General features: G+C 47.2%; 5 protein-coding genes across 5 annotated transcripts; 2 read left to right on the top strand and 3 right to left on the bottom strand.

Moving 5' to 3' along the window:
* The first annotated feature begins 4,472 nt into the window (after window positions 1-4,472).
* LOC134601276 (histone H4) lies at window positions 4,473-4,819 on the top strand. Its single transcript, XM_063445749.1, has one exon. The coding sequence runs from the start codon at window positions 4,489-4,491 to the stop codon at window positions 4,798-4,800; it is 312 nt and encodes a 103-aa protein (XP_063301819.1). The 5' UTR covers window positions 4,473-4,488; the 3' UTR covers window positions 4,801-4,819.
* A 723-nt stretch (window positions 4,820-5,542) lies between these two features.
* Window positions 5,543-5,949, bottom strand: LOC134601275 (histone H2B-like). Its single transcript, XM_063445747.1, has one exon. The coding sequence runs from the start codon at window positions 5,932-5,934 to the stop codon at window positions 5,554-5,556; it is 381 nt and encodes a 126-aa protein (XP_063301817.1). The 5' UTR covers window positions 5,935-5,949; the 3' UTR covers window positions 5,543-5,553.
* A 257-nt stretch (window positions 5,950-6,206) lies between these two features.
* LOC134601274 (histone H2A type 2-C) lies at window positions 6,207-6,630 on the top strand. The gene has a single exon (XM_063445746.1). It carries the CDS (start codon window positions 6,219-6,221, stop codon window positions 6,606-6,608), a length of 390 nt encoding a protein of 129 aa, XP_063301816.1. The 5' UTR covers window positions 6,207-6,218; the 3' UTR covers window positions 6,609-6,630.
* Window positions 6,631-7,036: 406 nt separating this feature from the next.
* On the bottom strand, window positions 7,037-7,519 carry LOC134601273 (histone H3). Its single transcript, XM_063445745.1, has one exon. The coding sequence runs from the start codon at window positions 7,498-7,500 to the stop codon at window positions 7,090-7,092; it is 411 nt and encodes a 136-aa protein (XP_063301815.1). The 5' UTR covers window positions 7,501-7,519; the 3' UTR covers window positions 7,037-7,089.
* Window positions 7,520-8,300: 781 nt separating this feature from the next.
* Window positions 8,301-9,036, bottom strand: LOC134601820 (histone H1B-like). The gene has a single exon (XM_063446320.1). The coding sequence runs from the start codon at window positions 9,034-9,036 to the stop codon at window positions 8,407-8,409; it is 630 nt and encodes a 209-aa protein (XP_063302390.1). The 3' UTR covers window positions 8,301-8,406.
* Window positions 9,037-23,956: the final 14,920 nt, after the last annotated feature.

Here is a 23,956-nt window from a genome sequence, read left to right as displayed (position 1 = left end):
GGTGACCTTGCTCGGGTCCCAGGTGTGCGGTTCCTAAAATCGCTGCCATATACACGTCCACTGATAGGAGACGCAACAGGTATTAAACTGATAAGAATAGTACACCACTCCTATCAGTAGGTACCCCCCATTGTGATTTATGCCCCCCACCCACCGCCCAGGGGTGGGGGCCGGGGGGGGAGGATAGTAGGTCCCCCACCTTATCCTTATTTACTGAATATTCCCCTGTATAACAATGTTTGGCATTTAGTGAATATTACCCATTCTGCTCTGTGTCAGTGTGTATCAGGGGCTTTGAGGACCGGTGTCAATCCATACCTGCCAAGTGACCCTATGTATGGGGAACAGTCCCTATTCTGCTCTGTGTCCGTGTGCATCAGGGGCTCTGAGGACAGGTGTCAATCCATATGTCAAGGTGTCAATATGTCATATGTCAGGTGTCAATCCATATTCATTGCGATTTAGGAATGTTAGGTGATTTCTGCTCTTTATGGATTAAAGCCAGACTCTGCATCAACTGTGTAATTTCCCATGGGAGTTTGGCCATGGATCCCCCTCCAGCATGCCACAGTCAAGGTGTTAGTCCCCTTGAAAATTTTGTGTTCGCGACATCACTACTGAGAGGTCAGTTTATAGGGAAAACTGTTGCCTGGAGGAAATTCTAAAACAATTTCCATATGTCCTTTGCAGACTTTACATGCTGGAAAAGCACAGGTGCCAACTGCTGTGGCTTTCTGCAGTGTGCATACCGGCAAGGAGGGCAGGGTTGAGGAGTGGGTGGAAGATGATGTGGAGGATGATGAGGTCCTAGACCCCACATGGAATCAAAGTCATACGAGTGACGTGTGCAGTTTGGAGGAAGATGCGCTGTGGCACAGAGGCACCAGCACAGAGGGAGCAGGGTGCAAAAGCGGAGCGGCCGTCCCCTAGCGCTCGTTGGCATGTATTAGCTCGAGAATTACCAGTTATCCAAGTAATCCATGTAGCAGTGGCGGATCCAGAGACTGATCTCGGGAGGGGCACTTTTATATTATTATAAGTATTTCTTAATATATTAAGAAATAATCCATGCACAATAACCATTACAGCTCTGTGTAGTGGTTATGGTGCCAGGACCCCCTCCCAGAGTAAGTAGTCAAACTGTTTAAAAACAGTTTGACAACTTACAGTGTATGTGTGTGTGGGGGCAGTGTGTGTATTGGGGGGCAGTGTGTGTATGGGGAGGCATTGTATGTATGGGGGCAGTGCATGTGTATGGGGCAGTGTGTGTATGGGGGACAGTGTATGTGTATGGGGGGCAGTGTGTGTGTGGGGAGGGCAGTGTATGTGTGTGGGGGCAGTGTATGTGTACGGGGTGGCAGTGTATGTGTATGGGGGCAGTGTGTATATGGGGGGCAGTGTAAGTGTGGGGGGGCAGTGTATGTGTGTGGGGGCCGTGTATGTGTATGGGGTGGCAGTGTGTGTATGGGGGCAGTGTGTGTGTGGGGGGCAGTGTATGTATTTGTTGGTTAGTGTGTGTATGGGGAGGCAGTGTGTGTGTGTGTGTGGGGGGGGCAGTTTATGATGGGCAATGTCTTGCCACGGTCACCGCCTTCTCAACCTATGGGTCACTTAGTATAAGCTAGGTACACATTAGCAGAGGCTTGTGAAGGCCTTTTCTCCATGCATCAGGACTGCAAGAAATGCACCGCAGGCCACACATGTTTCTTTATTTGTATGTCCCAATATTTTGTGGGCAACCACAATTAATAAACAAACAAAAAAAAAACATAAAATACAGTGTTGGCTACCTCATCCTCCTCCTCCACCGCTGCTTCCTCTTCCACCGCCATGGTCACCACCTCCTCAACCTATAAGTTTGGGCGACAATGTTCCCCAATACAGGGATCCTTAGGACAGGTGTCAATCCATATCTGCCAAGTGACCCTATGTAGGGGGGAACAGTCCCTATTCTGCTCTGTGTGAGGAGGAGGAACGGGAAATGAGTAGCTCGGCATCCAACCTTGTGCAAATGGGGTCTTTCATGCTGTCGTGCCTGTTGAGGGACCCTCGTATAAAAAGGCTGAAGGAGAACGACCTGTTCTGGGTGTCCACGCTACTAGACCCCCGGTATAAGCAGACAGTGGCGGAAATGTAACCGAATTACAAGTCGGAAAGGATGCAGCATTTGCAAAATAAATTTAAAAAAAGTATGCTTTACACAGCGTATAAGGGTGATGTCACAGCACAACGGGAATCTAACTGGGGAAGAGGTGAAAGTCATCCTCCTCCTCCTCCCACGACCACGCCATATCTGCCAAGTTTCCCTATGTAGGGGGAACAGTCTCTATTCTGCTCTGTGTCAGTGTTTATCATGGTCTCTGAGGACAGGTGTCAATCCATATCTCCCAAGTGACCCTATGTAGGAGGAACAGTCCCTATTCTGCTCTGTGTCCGTGTGCATCATGGTCTCTGAGGACAGGTGTCAATCCATATCTGCCAAGTGAACCTATGTAGGGGGAACAGTCCCTATTCTGCTCTGTGTCAGTGTGTATCAGGGTCTATGAGGACAGGTGTCAATCCATATGTCAAGGTGTCAATATGTCAGGTGTCAATCCATATCCATTGTGATTTAGGAACGTTAGGTGATTTCTGCCCTTTATGGATTAAAACCAGTCTCTGCATCAACTATGTAATTTTCCATGGGAGTTTTGCCATGGATCCCCCTCCTGCATGCCACAGTCCAGGTGTTAGTCCCCTTGAAACAACTTTTCCATCACTTTTGTGGCCAGAAAGAGTCCCTAAAGAGTTGGTTTTAAAATTCGCCTGCCCATTGAAGTCAAAGGCGGTTTGCCCGGTTCGCCGGTTAGCGAACATTTGAGGAAGTTCGCGTTCGCCGTTCGCGAACCGAAAATTTCGGGTTCGCGACATCACTACTCAGCACACTCTGTATTCCCTCTCCAGCTGCAGCTCACATTCCCAAGACCCGCAGTTGTCAGAGCATTGCTAGGGTTACCATGGCAATGCTCCGCACAGAACACAGGCAAGTCTTGCGAGAGTTAGAGATGGAGAGGGAACACAGAGTGTGCTGGGCCCCCGTGTGCAGCGGCTGGCTCCCTCCACCATACCACTAGACCACCAGGTGATCTCCCTCCTCCCTGACAAGGTAAGAAGCAGGGAGGAGGGAATACATTAAAAAAAAAATACACACCCATAAATTGGAAAACATAAATGCTTCCCCCCCCAACACATACACACATCATCCAGCACACACACACACACACATCATCCAACACACACCATCCAGCACACACACACACACACACACACACACATCATCCAACACACACACACACACATCATCCAACACACACACACACACATCATCCAACACACAAACACACACACACACATCATCCAGCACACACACATACACACCATCTAGCACACACACACATCATCCAACACACACACATCATCCAACACACACACATTATCCAGCACACACACACATCATCCTGCACACACACATCATCCAGCACACAGACACACAAAAAGCCCTTTCTCCAGTCTAATACATGGGACATAGTCATGGGGCAAGAGGCTGGCAACCAAGCCCCTACAACAACTTGTGACAAACTCACAGGAAAAGGGGAGTTTGTCACAGGGTGTTGTTCAGGCATATTCGAGAGCCATGCATTATGTGCTATGGTTCGATTCAGGCGGCTATAGGCATGTAGTGATGCTTTGGTCATTGACTAATAATAGAGATATAGTTGTAACACGCTGCCTATGGAATACATTGTGTCTGTGTGCACCGTATCCAGTTAATAGGTAGTTTTGATGCTCCATTACTTGTAGCAATTTATGTTAGTTTCAAGTCATTTCTGACTGACACCCTGTGCTGCTAGTTCATCTGCTACAATTGTTACAGATTCGACTTTTGAGCTACAGTTGCAATATATTTCCTGCTAAATACCATACCTCCTTTATCTACAAGTTGGCTGATATTCACATGTTGAACAATATGCAACCAGAATTTAGGTAGGATAAACAGTTTTTTTTCTACCGACTGTAATCTCCAACAACATCTGCTTGAGCTATACCTACTGCCGGGATTAATGATACAAAGACATGGTAAGACTGCATTCCTTTACTCGGAACAATATATAAGAAGATGTTGCCAACCAAAAACAAACATTTCTCTAGGCAAAGAGAGTCTGTTAAAGCTACATTCTAAGTATATGTGGTTTAAATACTATTACTAATACTACACATATTGAGTCACAATTTACAATCTGAGCAGTGATTTGGTATCTGCCCCTCACCCACGTGCTCTCACAGGAGAGTCTGTATATGGCTTTCGTTTTGAGCGCCAAAAGGACAATGACTCTCTTTCGCCCTTCCTAGTTGTTGTGCAGTTCCCCATCAGGTCCGTCTGCACGCTATATAAAGCCTCGCTCGGGACTCGGGCTCTTCATTCGTCTGTCATCATTACAGAAGCAAGTCATGTCTGGAAGAGGCAAAGGCGGAAAGGGTCTCGGGAAAGGTGGCGCTAAGCGTCACAGGAAGGTTCTCCGTGATAATATCCAGGGTATTACCAAGCCTGCAATTCGCCGCTTGGCTCGCAGAGGAGGTGTCAAGCGAATCTCCGGTCTCATCTATGAGGAAACCCGCGGAGTGCTCAAGGTCTTCTTGGAGAATGTCATCCGCGACGCTGTCACGTACACCGAGCATGCCAAGAGGAAGACTGTGACCGCCATGGATGTAGTCTACGCTCTTAAGCGCCAGGGCCGCACTCTTTATGGCTTCGGAGGTTAAAATTAAGCTGCACCCGGTTTCCGTGATCCTCTATAAAAGGCCCTTTTAAGGGCCACCCACCCAATCTTAATAGAGCTTTGTCTGTCACTGCACTGCCCGCTTTACATACTGTGTGTGTGTGTTAGCACGCTTTAATGCTGCTTTCCTCTTACTTGGTTACACTGGAGAGAGCACCCGCCGGTCACTGCACATCCTCTTTTCTGCCTTCACTGAGGGTTTGTAATACTCCGCAGTTCGTTGTAAAGAAGCCTTTAACCCCATCCGTTTCGTGTGTACGTACTCTGTGCTCTTTAACGAAACCCGCGGGAAGCACTAAGTGCGATCCATTGCCGCCACCTTGTGGTAATCTGTGGGATCCCCCCAGTGAAGCTGAGCAGAGAGAAGAGCATTTCCCTTGTGAGCACTTCAGGATTCATGATATTCTGATCGGAGACCAATAATGAATTGCGCGTGTTTTCAGAGCTGGGGACAGCTCGTAATGTGACTATTTTGAGGCAAAAAAAGGTTTCAATGATTTAATTAAAGCATCGTTGAACAGGCAGTTGGCAAATAGCGATTGGAGACAGACTAAGCCGTGCATGAATAGAGCAAGAGACATGATTTGTGTGTGTGACTTACTAGATAGATAATTGGGAGACAGCATGCATACCTAATACTGGATGGTTTAGATGAGGAGGATTAAAGCTCTGAGACAGACCATGTGGGTGGCTCTTAAAAGAGCCTTTGTGTTAACAGAGGGGGGGAATAAGGCGATTACTTGGCGCTGGTGTACTTGGTGACAGCCTTGGTGCCCTCGGACACGGCGTGCTTTGCCAGCTCTCCGGGTAGCAGCAGGCGCACGGCGGTCTGGATCTCCCGGGAAGTGATGGTGGAGCGCTTGTTGTAGTGAGCCAGGCGAGAGGCTTCTCCTGCGATGCGCTCAAAGATATCATTAACAAAGGAGTTCATGATCCCCATGGCCTTGGAGGAGATACCGGTGTCGGGGTGGACCTGCTTCAGCACCTTGTACACGTAGATGGCATAGCTCTCCTTCCTGGTCTTCCTACGCTTCTTGCCATCTTTCTTCTGAGTCTTGGTCACGGCTTTCTTAGAGCCTTTCTTGGCGGCTGGTGCAGACTTGGCTGGATCAGGCATGATCTACCCTGTTTGCTGGATATACAATGACAGTCTGCGCGCTCCGTCGGCTCTATTTATAGGCATGCCATGCAAATCAAGCCCTTCCACTTCCCGTAATGGGATTGGTCAACACAGACAGGTGACATAACGATGTCATAGTTTCAGCAATTGATTGGTTCCCTGTACAGCGAGTGTCTAATTGGCTGCTTGTAAAGCCATCCAATCACAGAGCAGAGTGTGTCTATAAATAGCCCGTGTAAAGGGGGAGGAGTCATCATTAACAGCGACATTCTACAACCAACATGTCAGGCCGAGGAAAGCAAGGAGGAAAGACCCGTGCAAAGGCGAAGACTCGCTCATCCCGAGCTGGCCTTCAGTTCCCAGTCGGCAGAGTCCATCGTCTGCTGAGGAAGGGGAATTATGCAGAGCGGGTGGGAGCCGGTGCCCCCGTCTATCTGGCTGCAGTGCTGGAGTACCTGACCGCTGAGATCCTGGAGCTGGCAGGCAATGCCGCCAGAGATAACAAGAAAACCCGCATCATTCCCCGCCATCTCCAGCTCGCTGTCCGTAACGACGAAGAGCTCAACAAACTGCTGGGAGGAGTGACTATCGCACAGGGAGGTGTCCTGCCCAACATCCAGGCTGTGCTGCTGCCCAAGAAAACCGAGAGCCACAAGTCAAAGAGCAAGTAAATCATCAAACACAGATTCTTCATACCCAAAGGCTCTTTTAAGAGCCACCCACTATTTTCTAACTGAGCTGAATGATTATCACTGACTCTGCACCATTAAAAAAAAAAAAAATTATATCATCCGTTTCAGGCTGATTTCAACCACTGAATAAATATAAACAATGAGAAATACTGTGTAATCTAGTTGGAAGAGACGGCAGGGGGTCATTTAATAGAATTTTAAGATTCTAAACTGCAAATTTTACATTTGAATTCCGTGCTTGCTATTCTTCCCTTAGACGGTTATTCACTAAATAGCTCCAAGTCAGCTATTTCTTCCGTCCGAGTAACTGAAAGCACTCATGGCAGTTCCTGTGTTTAGGATTATATTCACACAGGTGTAAAAGGGCTACATGGAGGGGGAAGGATTTAGGCTCATTCGAGTGCAGATTTGGTGGCTCTTAAAAGAGCCTTTGTGGTGTTTGTGTGAGCAGGTTAAAAGTTTAAGCTCTCTCTCCTCGGATCCTACGGGCCAGCTGGATGTCTTTGGGCATGATGGTGACCCTCTTGGCGTGAATGGCGCACAGGTTGGTATCCTCAAAGAGACCCACCAGGTAAGCCTCGCTAGCCTCTTGCAGAGCCATGACGGCAGAGCTCTGGAAGCGCAGATCAGTCTTGAAATCCTGAGCGATCTCACGGACAAGACGCTGGAAGGGCAGCTTGCGGATGAGCAGCTCAGTGGATTTCTGATAACGGCGGATCTCCCGGAGAGCCACAGTTCCCGGCCGGTAACGGTGAGGCTTCTTCACTCCGCCGGTAGCTGGAGCGCTCTTCCTGGCAGCTTTGGTGGCTAGCTGCTTGCGGGGAGCCTTGCCTCCGGTGGATTTACGGGCGGTCTGCTTAGTTCTGGCCATGTCTTCGCGATCACAGAAAGGAAAATCGAATGAATACAAAGGGCCACAGTCTTCTATTTATAGGCCGCAGGGCGCATTCTGATTGGCCCGTTCTCTGTACTCATTCTGATTGGCCCGTTCTCTTTACTCATTTTGATTCGCTGCTTTTTATCCGCATTCTGATTGGACGACAAAATTAACTGTTCCTGAGTTCAAACTGGGCGCCAAAATTTCCATCCTCACAGATTATAGAGACGGAACTAGATCTGCTTTTATATAAGTGGTACTATTAGCGCTCTATCCGCTGCAGTGATTCATTGAACTATTCCGCGATTAGGGAGAAGGGAGATTAAAGCGGACTCCCTGACATATCATCAGTCCTACTCCTGCGTGTTTGTAGATTTGTGTCAGTGGGCGTTCATTATGGGCCGGGCCAGGCCGGCCCGGTCCCTCTGTTTATGGCTCTTACAGCTTTGCGTTTCAGCATAAAGTGACTCCTTACAATAGGCCGCTAGATGGCGACATTGCATTAAATATGCCAGTGGAAAACACCGTTGCTTGGGGGAAATGTACTTTTATTACAAGTCTCCAAACTGAGACGGGGAGTATCTAATTCCTTTCAGAACTCCGTCACACATTGTAATGGCACCAACAGCATGATAGATACTCCCAAATCTGTATTGTAGGCAATGGATGTGTTTACAAAACTAAACCTATTGGCAGCGATAGCTGAACAATCTAAAGTGGAACGTCCGAGCATTCCATTCCTAATCTAAACGAATATCCCCTTCCTCAACATACAGCGTGTAAAAGCTAATACACTCAAAACCCACGATTCCCCTGTGGTCATAGCTCTGAAAGGACAAGGTGGTGGCTCTTAGAAGAGCCTTTGGGGGTTTTCTAAAAAGTAAAATACACAAGCAGTTCTTATTTCTTCTTGGGAGCTGCCTTTTTAGCCTTTGCTGGACTCTTAGCGGCTTTGGGCTTGGCTGCCTTTTTAGCCGGGCTCTTTGTTGCTTTTTTAGCCGGACTCTTCACTGCCTTCTTGGGCTTGGCGGCTTTGACTTTCTTGGGGCTCTTGGTGGCTTTTTTAGCGGAGACTGCCGGCTTCTTGGCCTTCTTCGGGCTCTTCGCGGCTACCTTCTTGGCTTTAGCCGGAGACTTGGAGGCTTTCTTTGGGGCGGGCTTCTTGACTTTAGCCGGTGCCTTCTTGGGTTTTGCAGCCTTGTCTTTGCTCTCCGCCTGCTTCTTGTTGAGCTTGAAGGAGCCGGAGGCTCCGCTACCTTTGACCTGGACGAGAGTCTCTTTAGTCACCAAGCCCTTGAGAGCCAGCTTGAGGCGGCTGTTATTTTTCTCCACATCGTAACCAGCGGCGGTCAAAGCCTTCTTCAGGGCTGCCAGGGACACCCCGCTGCGCTCTTTAGAGGCGGACACAGCTTTAACAAGGAGTTCGGACACGCTGGGACCGGACGGCTTGGCGGCTTTCTTGGCGCTGGATGCCTTCTTGGGCTGCTTCTTCTTGGAGTCGATTTCAACCGCAGGAGCAGTTTCAGCCATTTCTCTTTTTCTCTGAGATTAGACGATAATAAGAATTAAACCTTGGCCTGTGCCAGTCTCTCTTATATAGCTCCAACTGACACCCGATTGGCTGTTCAGCACCATTTCTGATTGGCTCAAACTGACAGACTCAGCTCCCCGCACTCTCTCCCATCTCCTGCTTCACATCGCTCTCTGCTCTGGCTCCGTGTTTCCTGCTCTGTAAAACTTATGTTTTATGTTAAATGTGGCCACTAAAATCGAGGCATTTTCCCCTGAAATGCACGAAGACACCGCATTTGACCTTCCATAGGAATTGCTTGGCTGCTGCCTGCTAAGAGATCATAATTCACTCAGTGAAAGTTTGCAGAAAACAAATGGAGTCTGCTCGATTCATTTCAGACCTCTGACTTTATATACATTTAAAATACAATACGGTAAATGTTTTACCGCTCAATGTCATGCAAGATAAAGAAGGCCCCCCTGAGGATGTAATGTGAGGATTAAAGTGTTAGGAAGACCAGAGCAGGATAATGTGTTTCTCTTATTCTTTCACACAGTTAACACAGGCAGCAGTGATTCTTGCTGGTGCTATCTCCAACTGCCTTCATACATATTTAGTTGTCTGTTCCAGTTGTGGATAATCAATTACATTTGTATGTCTATTAAATAACATTAACCGTGTTCATCAGTTGTAATACATTTGATTGTTAGAATGGTTTCTACTCAGTGATATAAGAGGAGTAACAGGGAGGGAGCAGTGTAGCTGAAAGAGGGCAAACCGCAACAATCTGTCTCTTGCCTTTTATTATAAGGAGGCCAGTAACAAGCCCCAAACCCAAAATGTTACTATTTAACAATTATTATTTTTTGGTTAGCCATTGCTTCTTTCGAATTAAACATCACTCCTTATCTCTCGTTTGATCAATCTTTTTTGTCTTCTGATTGTATGATATGCTAATTTGTTTAATCTCAGATGGTCAGATACTTGTCTCTTCTCTGTAAACTTCATGCACATTCAGTCCCCCCATTAGATTTGTAGCTCCCATAAATGTAGGATTTTTTTAGAGAGCCCCAGAAGGATAATGGTTATCACAATTTACAGGGTTAAGGCAGCAGGTTTCTCAGATTGGATGAGCTTACTCATTCTAAAATAAATACATTTAAACCGGTATATAAAATGTAACAGGGGCAGAAATGGAACCCAGATCAACATTTTACAGGGGAGTGAGGTTCCCCAATACACCACCAATGAAGCTTCAATTCAAATGTTTGAAATAAGGAATGTAATGCAATCATGTTTCATATAGTACAAGTAAATATAAACGCTCTTAAATTAATCGCATGAACAAATATTTTTGTGATGCCAACTTTACACTTAAAATTATTCAAAATTAAAAGTTATGTGCTCCCTGAATTCTGTAAACGAGATATTAATTCAGAGAAACAATGTGTTGTAGTTCAGATACAGCTAGTGGAGTTTGAGATGCATTGCCTGCAATAAAGGATGTCGCATTTTCCTGCAAAACAAACCGATGATCAATTAAAGTGTAGGATAAGAGCATAAGACTGAACATAACTAAGAAAGGTCAGCACTACCACGTGGTCAGAATCAAGCTTTTTTCCGATGAAGTCTGGCTTTGCATGTCTGCCTCGGTCGGCTGCCGGACCCCGCCCCTATGTCTGTTGATTTTTATAGACGCTATGTTTTTTTTATTATTTTTATTAACGCTACGCCTGTTGATTTTTATTGACGCTATGTCTGTGGATTTTTACTGACGCTATGTCTGTGGATTTTCACTGACGCTAGATCTGTTGGTTGATTTTCACTGACGCTATGTCTGTTGATTTTCACTGAGTTATGTCGCTTGATTTTCACTGTCGCTATGTCTGTTGATTTTTATTAATGCCATGTCTGTTGATATTCAGTGACGCTATGTCTGTTGATTTTCACTGATGCTATGTCTGTTGATATTGACTGACGCTATGTCTGATGATTTTCACTGACGCTATGTCTGTTGGTTGATATTCACTGATGCTATGTTTGTTGATTTTTATTTACGCTATGTCTGTTGATTTTTATTGACGATACGCCTGTTGATTTTCACTGACGCTACGTCTGTTGATTTTTAGTGACGCTATGTCTGTTGGTTTTTACTGATTAGGGGGGTGCCCAAGTTTAGTCTTATCTAGGGCAGCACAAAACCAAGATACACCACTTCCTGTAGCCCCTCTAGCAGCTGGTCTGTCAGATAGGTAGCTGGGACGCTATTCATCCCGAACAGCATGACCTTTAATTGGTACAAGCCGAACGGAATGATGAAGGCTGACTTGGGGATGGCATCTGCTGTCAGGCGTATCTACCATTAACCCCGGCTCAGGCCAAGAGTGGAGACCCCGGCAGCGCTAGACAGTCGGTCAAGAAGTTTGTCCATTCAGTGCATGATGTAGGCGTCGGTAATAGTTTTGTCATAAAGCCACCTATAATCCACACAGAACTGGGTCGTTGCATCCTTTTTGGGTACCTGAACAACTGGGGATGCCCAGGGGCTGTGTGACGGCTCTATGACCCAGAGTGCCCACATTTCCTCTAGCACCTTGCGGATTTGCCCCCTAATTCCCTAACCCCCTTAACTGCCTTAATGGTGAGCAATTGTAGTGGCTCCTGATTGGGCAGAGAACAACTGGGGCTGCCACTGTAAAATAGCCTGAATCTGGGATTGTTCCTCGGGGCTCAGTTGGAGTCATATCTTCATCTGGGCAAGGTCTCTTCCGGCCTTTGCCTCAGCTAGTGGGCTAAAAAAGGGGGCTCCCTCCATTTCACTGGGAGCGATTGTTCAGGAGGATTGGGTTAACATAACTTTCAAAGATCGCCTTCATAGCTCTTTGATACAAGGGTGAAAAGGGAGTGGGGTGAGGTGGTTGCCCATAGCCGCTCTAGAGTTCCAGAGAGAGAGAGTTCATATCTCCTGCTGGTCGGGTAAACATTCTGATTGACTCACGGCTGAGATGGGCTGAAACACAGGGTTTGCTGAAATAGTTGTATGTGGGGAAAGGTGTAACAGGGAGAGAGTGAGAGGGAATATAGTCTTTTGAGACAGAGTTTCTTACACTAACAAATGCTTTATCGTCCATATAGACGCTTCCGTGTTTGGACTGGGGGCAGTTTTGAGTCAAGTCGGCGAGGACGGCAGGAAACATCCAGTTGCCTATCTAAGCCGAAAGCTGTTGCTATGAGCAGTAAGCTATGCAGCAATTGAAAAATAATGTTTAGTTCTGGAATGGGCTCTGAATAAATTTACTCCATACTTATCCGGACAAGCTTTCACCCTGATCACTGACCACAACCCGTTGGTGTGGCTTAACTGGGTCACAGGAGACAATGCAAACCTACAAACCTTTGACTTTACTATTCATTAGCGACCCGATAAGCAGAATGAGAACGCTGATGGGTTGTCCCGGCAGATCGAGCTTGTGAACTAAAGAACTTTTCCAGAACATCCCCAAGTTGACCCAAACGTGTCAAGCTGTGTCTGCCAGAGTACTGACAAGGGGGAGAGCAGCGTGACAGTGTCCTCATGTTAAAGACTAGTTTAAGTTCGAACACTCAAACTATAGACTGTAACTAGATCCCGTTCAGGTGTTAACTTGCCCTACCTCCCCGCGAGTCAGATCCATGGTTCCCCTGGTTCTCTGCCTTCCCTCTCCTGAATTCATCTTAATACTCGCTCTCTGGCAGTCGTTTCTGCGTAACATTTTGTGAACAGGCTTCAGCGGGACATAGCTGCGACCGCTGTGGAACTCAAATCAGCTATGGGTTGTCGCGGTTCCTGGTTATTTTTACCTAATGTACTGACCCGTTTACCCACGTGCCAGAAGAGCGCTTTTTGGAGAGAAGGTACCTGAAGGGGAGGAGAACAATTGCTCCCTGAGTCGGGAGGGATACTATTTACTTTGGGCACTGGAGCCACCTGACAGTTGACCAGCCAAAGCTCTGATGACTCTGGAACTCTTTTGGGCATGGACCACGTGTGCGGCCAGTCAAACCATTACCACAGTGGCATTTGGTCAATTCTCCATGGATCCATGGGTGCTATTTAGACAGATTAGGTGTTCAGAGGCAAGCTATCCTGTGGTATAGGACATGTTTGATACTGTATTGCATGAATTTTCAAGGTTTTTGTATGTTGAAACCTCTATGTTCGGGCAGTAATTGGTCTACCGGTTATCAACTCAATTATACCCCAGACACAGAGATGCCTGGGTGGGTTTATGGGTCCATAAATGGAGACCCCATGCTGGAGGTCTGTGTATAAATTTTGTGTGCTTTGCCTGAATAAACCAGACCTACTCCCAGCATTAAGTCTCGGCTAATGCATGGGGGGGAAAGCTATGTCAGCTATAACCACTACTTCATCTGTACAGGGATATTACACTACAGGAAAGGGAATCTACCTAGACAGGTCCTGTGGTTCCCGAAATGTGCGACAGCTTTCCAAGCTCTGAAGCAAGCACTAATTATTGCCGCTGTCCTGGCTGCCACAGATCATAATAAATGTTTTATCAACCATACAGACGATTCCATGTTTGGACTGGGGGCAATTTTGAGTCAAGTTTGCAAAAATGGCGGGATGCATCCGGTTGCCTATCTAAGCTGAAAACTTTTTCCTTGAGAATTAAGCTATGCAGCAATTGAAAAATAATGCCTGATCTTGGTATGGGCTCTGAAAAAGCTTACCCCTTATTTATACAGAAAAGCCTTCACCCTGATCATCGACCACAACCCATTGGTGTGGCTCAACCAGGTAGCAGGAGACAACGCATGGTTGCTGAGGTGGAATCTGGCCCCTACAACCATATGACTTCACCATTCATTATTGACCTAATAAGCAGAATGGGAAAGCCATTGGATTGTCCCGGCTGACCATGCTCGTGAACTAAACAACTTTTTTCACCGTCTGTTCACCGTCCACAGAGACCATGATACACACTGACACAGAGCAGAATAGGGACTGTTCCCCCTACATAGGGTCACTTGGCAGATATGGATTGACACCTGTCCTCAAAACCCCTGATACACACTGACACAGAGCAGAATAGGGACTGTTCCCCCTACATAGGGTCACTTGGCAGATATGGATTGACACCTGTCCTCAAAACCCCTGATACATACTGACACAGAGCAGAATAGGGACTGTTCCCTGTCCACAGAGTCCATGATACACACTGACACAGAGCAGAATAGAGACTGATCCCTGTCCACAGAGACCATGATACACACTGACACAGAGCAGAATAGAGACTGTTCACCGTCCACAGAGACCATGATACACACTGACACAGAGCAGAATAGGGACTGTTCCCCCTACATAGGGTCACTTGGCAGATATGGATTGACACCTGTCCTCAAAACCCCAGATACACACTGACACAGAGCAGAATAGAGACTGTTCCCTGTCCACAGAGACCATGATACACACTGACACGGAGCAGAATAGGGACTGTTCCCCCTACATAGGGTCACTTGGCAGATATGGATTGACACCTGTCCTCAAAACCCCTGATACACACTGACACAGAGCAGAATAGAGACTGTTCACCGTCCACAGAGACCATGATACACACTGACACAGAGCAGAATAGAGACTGTTCCCCGTCCACAGAGACCATGATACACACTGACACAGAGCAGAATAGAGACTGTCCCCCCTACATAGGGTCACTTGGCAGGTATGGATTGACACCTGTCCTCAAAGCCCCTGATACACACTGACACAGAGCAGAATAGGGACTGTTCCTCCTACATAGGGTCACTTGGCAGATATGGATTGACACCTGTCCTCAAAACCCCTGATACACACTGACACAGAGCAGAATAGGGACTGTTCTCCCTACATAGGGTCACTTGGCAGATATGGATTGACACCTGTCCTCAAAACCCCTGATACACACTGACACAGAGCAGAATAGAGACTGTTCCCTGTCCACAGAGACCATGATACACACTGACACAGAGCAGAATAGAGACTGTTCACCGTCCACAGAGACCATGATACACACTGACACAGAGCAGAATAGGGACTGTTCCCCCTACATAGGGTCACTTGGCAGATATGGATTGACACCTGTCCTCAAAACCCCTGATACACACTGACACAGAGCAGAATAGAGACTGTTCCCTGTCCACAGAGACCATGATACACACTGACACAGAGCAGAATAGAGACTGTTCACCGTCCACAGAGACCATGATACACACTGACACAGAGCAGAATAGGGACTGTTCCCCCTACATAGGGTCACTTGGCAGATATGGATTGACACCTGTCCTCAAAACCCCTGATACACACTGACACAGAGCAGAATAGAGACTGTTCCCTGTCCACAGAGACCATGATACAAACTGACACAGAGCAGAATAGAGACTGTTCACCGTCCACAGAGACCATGATACACACTGACACAGAGCAGAATTGGGACTGTTCCCCCTACATAGAGTCACTTGGCAGATATGGATTGACACCTGTCCTCAAAACCCCTGATACACACTGACACAGAGCAGAATAGGGACTGTCCCCCCTACATAGGGTCACTTGGCAGGTATGGATTGACACCTGTCCTCAAAACCCTTGATACACACTGACACAGAGCAGAATAGAGACTGTTCCCTGTCCACAGAGACCATGATACACACTGACACAGAGTGTCCGCGTGAAATAGGGCCGTGAGTAATGACGTCACGGGTAGCCTGCCCATAGTATCGCATAGGGTGGAAGAGCTGATAGGACATCTGAAACGTATTGGGATGGAGATGCTTAATTGTTCTCCAAAATGCTTGACACCACCCCATAGTGAATCTCTGCAAACTTTAATACCATCAGAGGAGGAAGAATGTGGCAGCCCACTGGGATTATTCGAAAAATTTCAAATTGATGATTTTCCAGACCCTGGGGTTGACATTGTCCAGATTTACATCTAGTGACCCATGAGGATGTTCCAGGCACTACTTGTGAAATAAAGACAGATAATAAAGTGAATGATCCTTCTCCTTGGGACTTGCACCCTGTTGTTGAACGTGGAGTAGGCAATGGCAAGAGCATGCTGTGGGTAGTCAGTGCAAACACTCTCTTCCCGGTGAATAATGAAGAGACTAACTATGATGACGTTATTTGCGTTGAAAGTAATGATGCCAGAGATCTTTTGAAACCATATGGAAGGAACGAATTGGTTAAAAGAAAGGCAAGAGACCACCTGCATATAGACAAGAATATGCATAAGAGAAAGAAGAGAACAGGTGAAAAAGAGAAGCTGCAGACTGCCTATCTGCAAATAGTTGAGTTATGTCCTGAAGATGTCCGTGTTACCACAGTGCAGACTCTGTTTGATACACTACTGAGGAGAGTCAGAGAAACCCCAGATCTTCACGTATTGGATGAGTCGGTGCGTGGAGTTGCAGAGAACGTAGAACAAGAAATATTTAAACTTTTCCTGTGTACTGACAGCAGATATAAGAATAAATACCGGATCCTCCTTTTCAATTTGAAGGACCCTAAAAATCAGATCCTGTTCCATTGTGTGGTCCTTGGTGAAATCACCCCACAGTGTTTGGTTCTAATGAGTGCAACGTAAATGGCTGCACAGGAGCTGGCCAAGCTTTGTGTTGTTGAATTTCAGTGATTTCTTTTCTGTTGCATGTGTACAGTTGTACTGTAAAATGGGTAAAGCATGGAATATGTTTTTACATTTGTATACTAAAAATTTTAATATACGTTGAAAAAAAAAAAAAAAAGGATGCATGAGCCTACAAGCATTGCGCATGAGCGTCCAGTAACGTGGCAAAAAAATTCCAAGCTCCCCAGAGGCTGTCCTAGCACCCCGGTCATACAAATATTCATTAACAGCTTTTTCTTGTTGGAGCAGGCGGTCGAACATTAGGAGTGTTGAATTCCAACGTGTAGGGCTGTCGCAAATCAAGCGCCTCACTGGCATGTTGTTTCGCCGCTGGATATCGGCAAAGTGAGCCATGGCCGTGTAGGAACGCCTGAAATGGCCACACACCTTCCTGGCCTGCTTCAGGATGTCCTGTAAGCCTGTGTACTTATGCACAAAGCGTTGTACGATCAGATTACACACATGTGCCATGCACGGCACATGTGTCAACTTGCCCAACTTCAATGCCGCTATCAAATTTTTTCCGTTGTCACACACCACTTTGCCGATATCCAGTTGCTGCGGAGTCAGCCACTTTTCCACCTGTGCGTTCAGGGCGGACAGGAGTGCTTGTCCGGTGTGACTCTCTGCTTTCAAGCAAGTCAAACCCAAGACGGCGTGACACTGCCGTATCCGGGATGTGGAATAGTACCTGGGGAGCTGGGGGGGTGCCGTTGATGTGGAGCAATAAGCAGCGGCACAAGAGGACTCAGCCGAGGAGGTTATGGAAGAGGATGGAGTAGGAGGAGTAGAGGAGGTGGCAGCAGGACTGCCTGCAATTCGTGGCGGTGTCACCAACTCCTCTGCAATGCCACGCATTCCTTGCTTGTCAGCCGTCAGCAGGTTGACCCAATGCGCAGTGTAGGTGATATACCTGCCCTGACCATGCTTTGCAGACCAGGTATCAGTGGTCAGATGGACCCTTGCCCCAACACTGTGTGCCAGACATGCCATGACTTCCTTTTGCACAATCGAGTACAAGTTGGGGATTGCCTTTTGTGAAAAGAAATTCCGGCCGGGTACCTTCCACTGCGGTGTCCCAATAGCTACAAATTTTTTGAACGCCTCAGACTCAACCAGATTGTATGGTAAAAGCTGGCGGGCTAATAGTTCGGACAAGCCAGCTGTCAGACGCTGGGCAAGGGGGTGACTTGGTGACATTGGCTTCTTACGCTCAAACATGTCCTTGACAGACACATGACTGTGGGCAGATGAGCGGGAACTGCTCAAGGCGGGAGACGGAGTGGCGGATGGTTGGGAGGGGGCAAGAAGGACAGCAGTAGTTGACGTGGCTGAAGATGCTGGACCAGGAGGAGGATGGCGGCTTAGAGTAGGCGTGCTGCTTGTACTCATGTGTTGATCCCATAGGCGTTTGTGATGTGAGATCATGTGCCTACGCAAAGCAGTTGTACCTAGGTGGGTGTTGGACCTCCCACGACTCAGTTTCCTTTGGCACAGGTTGCAAATGGCATCGCTGTTGTTAGAGGCAGACACACAAAAAAAATGCCACACTGCTGAGCTCTGCAATGACGGCATTCTGGTGGTGGACACAGCATGCGTTGATTGGCGTGCTGTCGGGCTGACCCCGGGTGCCGATGCATGCTGTCTGACTGTGCCACTAGCTCCTTGCGACGACCCCCCCCTGCTTCCAACTCGTCTCCTCCTCCTCTCTGTCTCCCCATCTGAACTTTCGCCCTGTTCTTCTTCTTGCCGAGCGGGCACCCACGTGACATCCATGGACGCATCGTCATCATCAACCGCTTCGCTTGTATCTGACAACTCACAAAAGGAAGCAGCAGCGAGTACAACATCATCATCATCACACCGTTCCTCCATGTGTTTAATGCTGAATGCCTGAGACATATCCCTGTTATCTACATCCTCTAGCAATAATGGTTGCGCATCACCGCTTGAAGACAAGTAACTGCTATTCAATCTATAACATTGAAAAATACATTTTGGTTTTAAAAGCACGCTATAGAGACACCAGATATGATTGGCAATGTGCACTGGAACAGTTCTGCAGAGCACACGCTGAAGGAAGGACTGACACACCCGCTTGAAGACAAGTAACTGCTATTCAATCTATAACAGTGAAAAATTAATTTTGGTTTTAAAAGCACGCTATAGAGACACCAGATATGATTGGCAATGTGCACTGGAACAGTTCTGCAGAGCACACGCTGAAGGAAGGACTGACACACCCGCTTGAAGACAAGTAACTGCTATTCAATCTATAACAGTGAAAAATAAATTTTGGTTTTAAAAGCACGCTATAGAGACACCAGATATGATTGGCAATGTGCACTGGAACAGTTCTGCAGAGCACACGCTGAAGGAAGGACTGACACACCCGCTTGAAGACAAGTAACTGCTATTCAATCAATAACAGTGAAAAATAAATTTTGGTTTTAAAAGCACGCTATAGAGACACCAGATATGATTGGCAATGTGCACTGGAACAGTTCTGCAGAGCACACGCTGAAGGAAGGACTGACACACCCGCTTGAAGACAAGTAACTGCTATTCAATCTATAACAGTGAAAAATAAATTTTGGTTTTAAAAGCACGCTATAGAGACACCAGATATGATTGGCAATGTGCACTGGAACAGTTCTGCAGAGCACACGCTGAAGGAAGGACTGACACACCCGCTTGAAGACAAGTAACTGCTATTCAATCTATAACAGTGAAAAATAAATTTTGGTTTTAAAAGCACGCTATAGAGACACCAGATATGATTGGCAACTGTCAAAGCACGCTGGAACAGGTCTACAGAGCACACGCTGAAGTAGGCCTGACACCCAGACGCTTGCAGACAACTAACTGCTCTTCTATTACAGTGAAAAAAAAAAATATTTCTTTTAAATCTAAAGCTTAAGCTATTGTAAAAACAGATATGAGTGGTGGCACTGGGCAAGAGGGCACAGTATCCACTGTGAACCTCACACAGAAGCTGGCAGGAAGGCAACTGCTCTTCTATTACAGTGGAAACAAAATTTTGGTTGTAAAAGCACGCTATAGAGACACCAGATATGAGTGGCAACTGTCAAAGTACGCTGGCAGGGTTGTGCAGGGCACACGCTGAAGGAAGGCCTGACAGAGCCGCTTGAAGGACACTGACTGGCTGCTATTAGCTTACACTGGAAACCTTTTTTCTTTGTAAAAGCACGCTAAAGAGACACCAGATATGATTGGCAACTGTCAAAGCACGCTGGCACAGGTCTGCAGAGCACACGCTGAAGTAGGCCTGACACCCAGACGCTTGCAGACAACTAACTGATCTTCTATTACAGTGAAAAAAAATGATTTCTTTAAAATCTAAAGCTTAAGCTATTGTTAAAACAGATATGAGTGGTGGCACTGACTGTGCAAATGGGCAAGGCATCCAACCTGACACAGAAGCTGGCAGGCAGGCAACTGCTCTTCTATTACAGTGAAGAAAAATGATTTCTTTAAAATCTAATGCTTAAGCTATTGTTAAAACAGATATGAGTGGTGGCACTGACTGTGCAAATGGGCAAGGCATCCAACCTGACACAGAAGCTGGCAGGCAGGCAACTGCTCTTCTATTCCAGTGAAAACAAATTATTTATTTTAAATCTAAAGCTTAACCAATTGTTAAAACAGATATGAGTGGTGGCACTGGGCAAGTAGGCACAGTATCCTATGTGAACCTCACACAGAAGCTGGCAGGCAGGCAACTGCTCTTCTATTACAGTGAAAACAAATTATTTATTTTAAATCTAAAGCTTAACCAATTGTTAAAACAGATATGAGTGGTGGCACTGGGCAAGTGGGCACAGTATCCAATGTGAACCTCACACAGAAGCTGGCAGGCAGGCACCTGCAATTACATTACACAGGAAAAAAAAAAAAAACAACAGCCTGATGTTATAGCCCTAAAAAGGGTTTTTTGGGGTGCTGTCCTTACAGCAGAGATCAGATGAGTCCTTCAGGATTGTAGTGGACACTGAATACCCTAGCCTAGCTATCAATTTTCCTATCTAATCAGCAGCAGCTAAACTTTCCCTCCTCTCACTAAGCATGCAGCTTCAGAATGAATCGAAAATGGATGCTGGAAGGGAGGTTGGAGGGTGTGGAAGGGAGGGAGTGCTGCTGATTGGCTGGAATGTGTCTGCTGACCGAGAGGCACAGGGTCAAAGTTTGCCCAATGATGACGAATATGGGGCGGATCGAACTGCGCATGTGTCCGCCCGCCGCGGCGAACGCGAACACGCTAAGTTCGCCGGGAATTGTTCGCCGGCGGACAGTTCGGTACATCACTAGCGTGCATTTAAAACCAAAAAAACTTTTTTCACTGTTATAGATTGAATAGCAGTTACTTGTCTTCAAGCGGGTGTGTCAGGCCTACAGCCTGTGCTCTGCATACCTGTGCCAGTGCACATTGCCACTCATATCTGGTGTCTCTATAGCGTGCTTTTACAAAGAAAAAAAGGTTTCCAGTGTAAGCTAATAGCATTCAGTGTCCTTAAAGCGGGTGTGTCAGGCCTACAGCGTGTGCTCTGCCGAACTGTGCCAGTGCACATTGCCACTCATATCAGGTGTCACAATTTTGTGCATTTAAAACCAAAAAACTTTTTTCACCGTTATAGATTGAATAGCAGTTACTTGTCTTCAAGCGGGTGTGTCAGGCCTACAGCCTGTGCTCTGCACACCTGTGCCAGTGCATATTGCCACTCATATCTGGTGTCTCTATAGCGTGCTTTTACAAAGAAAAAAAGGTTTCCAGTGTAAGCTAATAGCAGTCAGTGTCCTTAAAGCGGGTGTGTCAGGCCTACAGCGTATGCCACTCATATCTGGTGTCACAATAGCATGCATTTAAAACCAAAAAACTTTTTTCACTGTTATAGATTGAATAGCAGTTACTTGTCTTCAAGCGGGTGTGTCAGGCCTACAGCCTGTGCTCTGCAGACCTGTGCCAGTGCACATTGCCTCTCATATCTGGTGTCTCTATAGCGTGCTTTTACAAAGAAAAAAAGGTTTCCAGTGTAAGCTAATAGCAGTCAGTGTCCTTAAAGCGGGTGTGTCAGGCCTACAGCGTGTACTCTGCAGACCTCTGCCATTGCACATTGCCATTCATATCTGGTCTCACAGTAGCTTGCACGCATAGTACCACTAATCCCCCAAAAAATGACAGGCAGAGGCAGGCCTCCCCGCAGGGGCCATCGTGGTCGTGGTGCTGTGATTCCCTTTGGCCCTAGAATAATGCCCAGTTTTCAGAGGCCACGTACCCTGAACTTGAAAAGTTCTGAGGACATAGTTGACTGGCTAACACAGGACACCCAATCTTCTACAGCCTCCGCTCGGAACCTTGACGCACCATCCTCCTCCAGCTTAGCTTCAGGCACCTCTCAAGATACAACTCACCCGCCTGCCGCCACCACCAAAACTAGCACCACAGGCGATTTACAGGGTATGTCAGAGGAGTTATTCACAAATCCGTTTGAAGAAATGAGTGATGCGCAACCATTATTGCCAGAGGATGTAGATAACAGGGATATGTCTCAGGCAGGCAGCATTACACACATGGACGTACGGTGTGATGATGATGATGATGTTGTACCCGCTGCTGCTTCCTTTGCTGAGTTGTCAGATACAAGTGAAGCGGTTGATGATGAACATGTGGGTGCCCTCTCGGCAAGAAGAAGAACAGGGTGAAAGTTCAGATGGGGAGACAGAGAGGAGGAGGAGGAGACAAGTTGGAAGCAGGGGGAGGTTGTCGCAAGGAGCTAGTGGCACAGTCAGACAGCATGCATCGGCACCTGGGGTCAGCCCGACAGCACGCCAATCAACGCATGCTGTGTCCACCACCAGAATGCCGTCATTGCAGAGCTCAGCAGTGTGGAATTTTTTTTGTGTGTCTGCCTCTGACAACAGCGATGCCATTTGCAACCTGTGCCAAAAGAAAGAGTTGTGGGAAGTCCAACACCCACCTAGGTACAACTGCATTGCGTAGGCACATGATCTCACATCACAAACGCCTATGGGATCAACACATGAGTACAAGCAGCACGCCTACTCTAAGCCGCCATCCTCCTCCTGGTCCAGCATCTTCAGCCACGTCAACCACTGCTGTCCTCCTTGCCCCATCTCAACCATCCACCACTCCGTCTCCCGCCTTGAGCAGTTCCCGCTCATCTGCCCACAGTCATGTGTCTGTCAAGGACATGTTTGAGCGTAAGAAGCCAATGTCACAAAGTCACCCCCATGCCCAGCGTCTGACAGCTGGCTTGTCCGAACTATTAGCCCGCCAGCTTTTACCATACAAGCTGGTGGAGTCTGAGGCGTTCAAAAAATGTGTAGCTATTGGGACACCACAGTGGAAGGTACCCGGCCAAAATTTCTTTTCACAAAAGGCAATCCCCAACCTGTACTCGATTGTGCAAAAGGAAGTAATGGCATGTCTGGCACACAGTGTTGGGGCAAGGGTCCATCTGACCACTGATACCTGGTCTGCAAAGCATGGTCAGGGCAGGTATATCACCTACACTGCGCATTGGGTAAACCTGCTGACTGCTGCCAAGCATGGAATGCATGGCTCTGCAGAGGAGTTGGTGAAACCGCCACGACTTGCAGGCAGTCCTGCTGCCACCTCCTCTACTCCTCCTACTCCATCCTCTTCCATAACCTCCTCGGCTGAGTCCTCTTGTGCCGCTGCGTCTTGCTCCACATCAACGGCACCCCCCCCAGCTCCCCAGGTACTATTCCACATCCCGGATACGGCAGTGTCATGCCGTCTTGGGTTTGACTTGCTTGAAAGCAGAGAGTCACACTGGACAAGCACTCCTGTCCGCCCTGAACGCACAGGTGGAAAAGTGGATATCGGCAAAGTGGTTTGTGACAACGGAAAAAAATTGTTAGTGGCATTGAAGTTGGGCAAGTTGACACATGTGCCATGCATGGCACATGTGTGTAATCTGATCGTACAACGCTTTGTGCATAAGTACACAGGCTTACAGGACGTCCTGAAGCAGGCCAGAAAGGTGTGTGGCCATTTCAGGCATTCCTACATGGCCATGGCTCACTTTGCCGATATCCAGCGGCGAAACAACATGCCAGTGAGGCGCTTGATTTGCGACAGCCCAACATGTTGGAATTCAACACTCCTATTGTTCGACCGCCTGCTCCAACAAGAAAAAGCTGTTAATGAATATTTGTATGACCGGGGTGCTAGGACAGCCTCTGGGGAGCTGGGAATTTTTTTGCC

The sequence above is a fragment of the Pelobates fuscus genome, chromosome 3 (assembly GCF_036172605.1).
Source record: "Pelobates fuscus isolate aPelFus1 chromosome 3, aPelFus1.pri, whole genome shotgun sequence".
Classification (NCBI taxonomy): Eukaryota; Metazoa; Chordata; class Amphibia; order Anura; family Pelobatidae; genus Pelobates; species Pelobates fuscus.
This window is presented reverse-complemented; position numbering and strand designations above follow the sequence as displayed.

Coding starts and splice junctions, on each gene's coding strand:
- LOC134601275 (XM_063445747.1), bottom strand. CDS start 5,934: ATGCCTGATCCAGCCAAGTCTGCACCAGCCGCCAAGAAAGGCTCTAAG.
- LOC134601820 (XM_063446320.1), bottom strand. CDS start 9,036: ATGGCTGAAACTGCTCCTGCGGTTGAAATCGACTCCAAGAAGAAGCAG.
- LOC134601276 (XM_063445749.1), top strand. CDS start 4,489: ATGTCTGGAAGAGGCAAAGGCGGAAAGGGTCTCGGGAAAGGTGGCGCT.
- LOC134601274 (XM_063445746.1), top strand. CDS start 6,219: ATGTCAGGCCGAGGAAAGCAAGGAGGAAAGACCCGTGCAAAGGCGAAG.
- LOC134601273 (XM_063445745.1), bottom strand. CDS start 7,500: ATGGCCAGAACTAAGCAGACCGCCCGTAAATCCACCGGAGGCAAGGCT.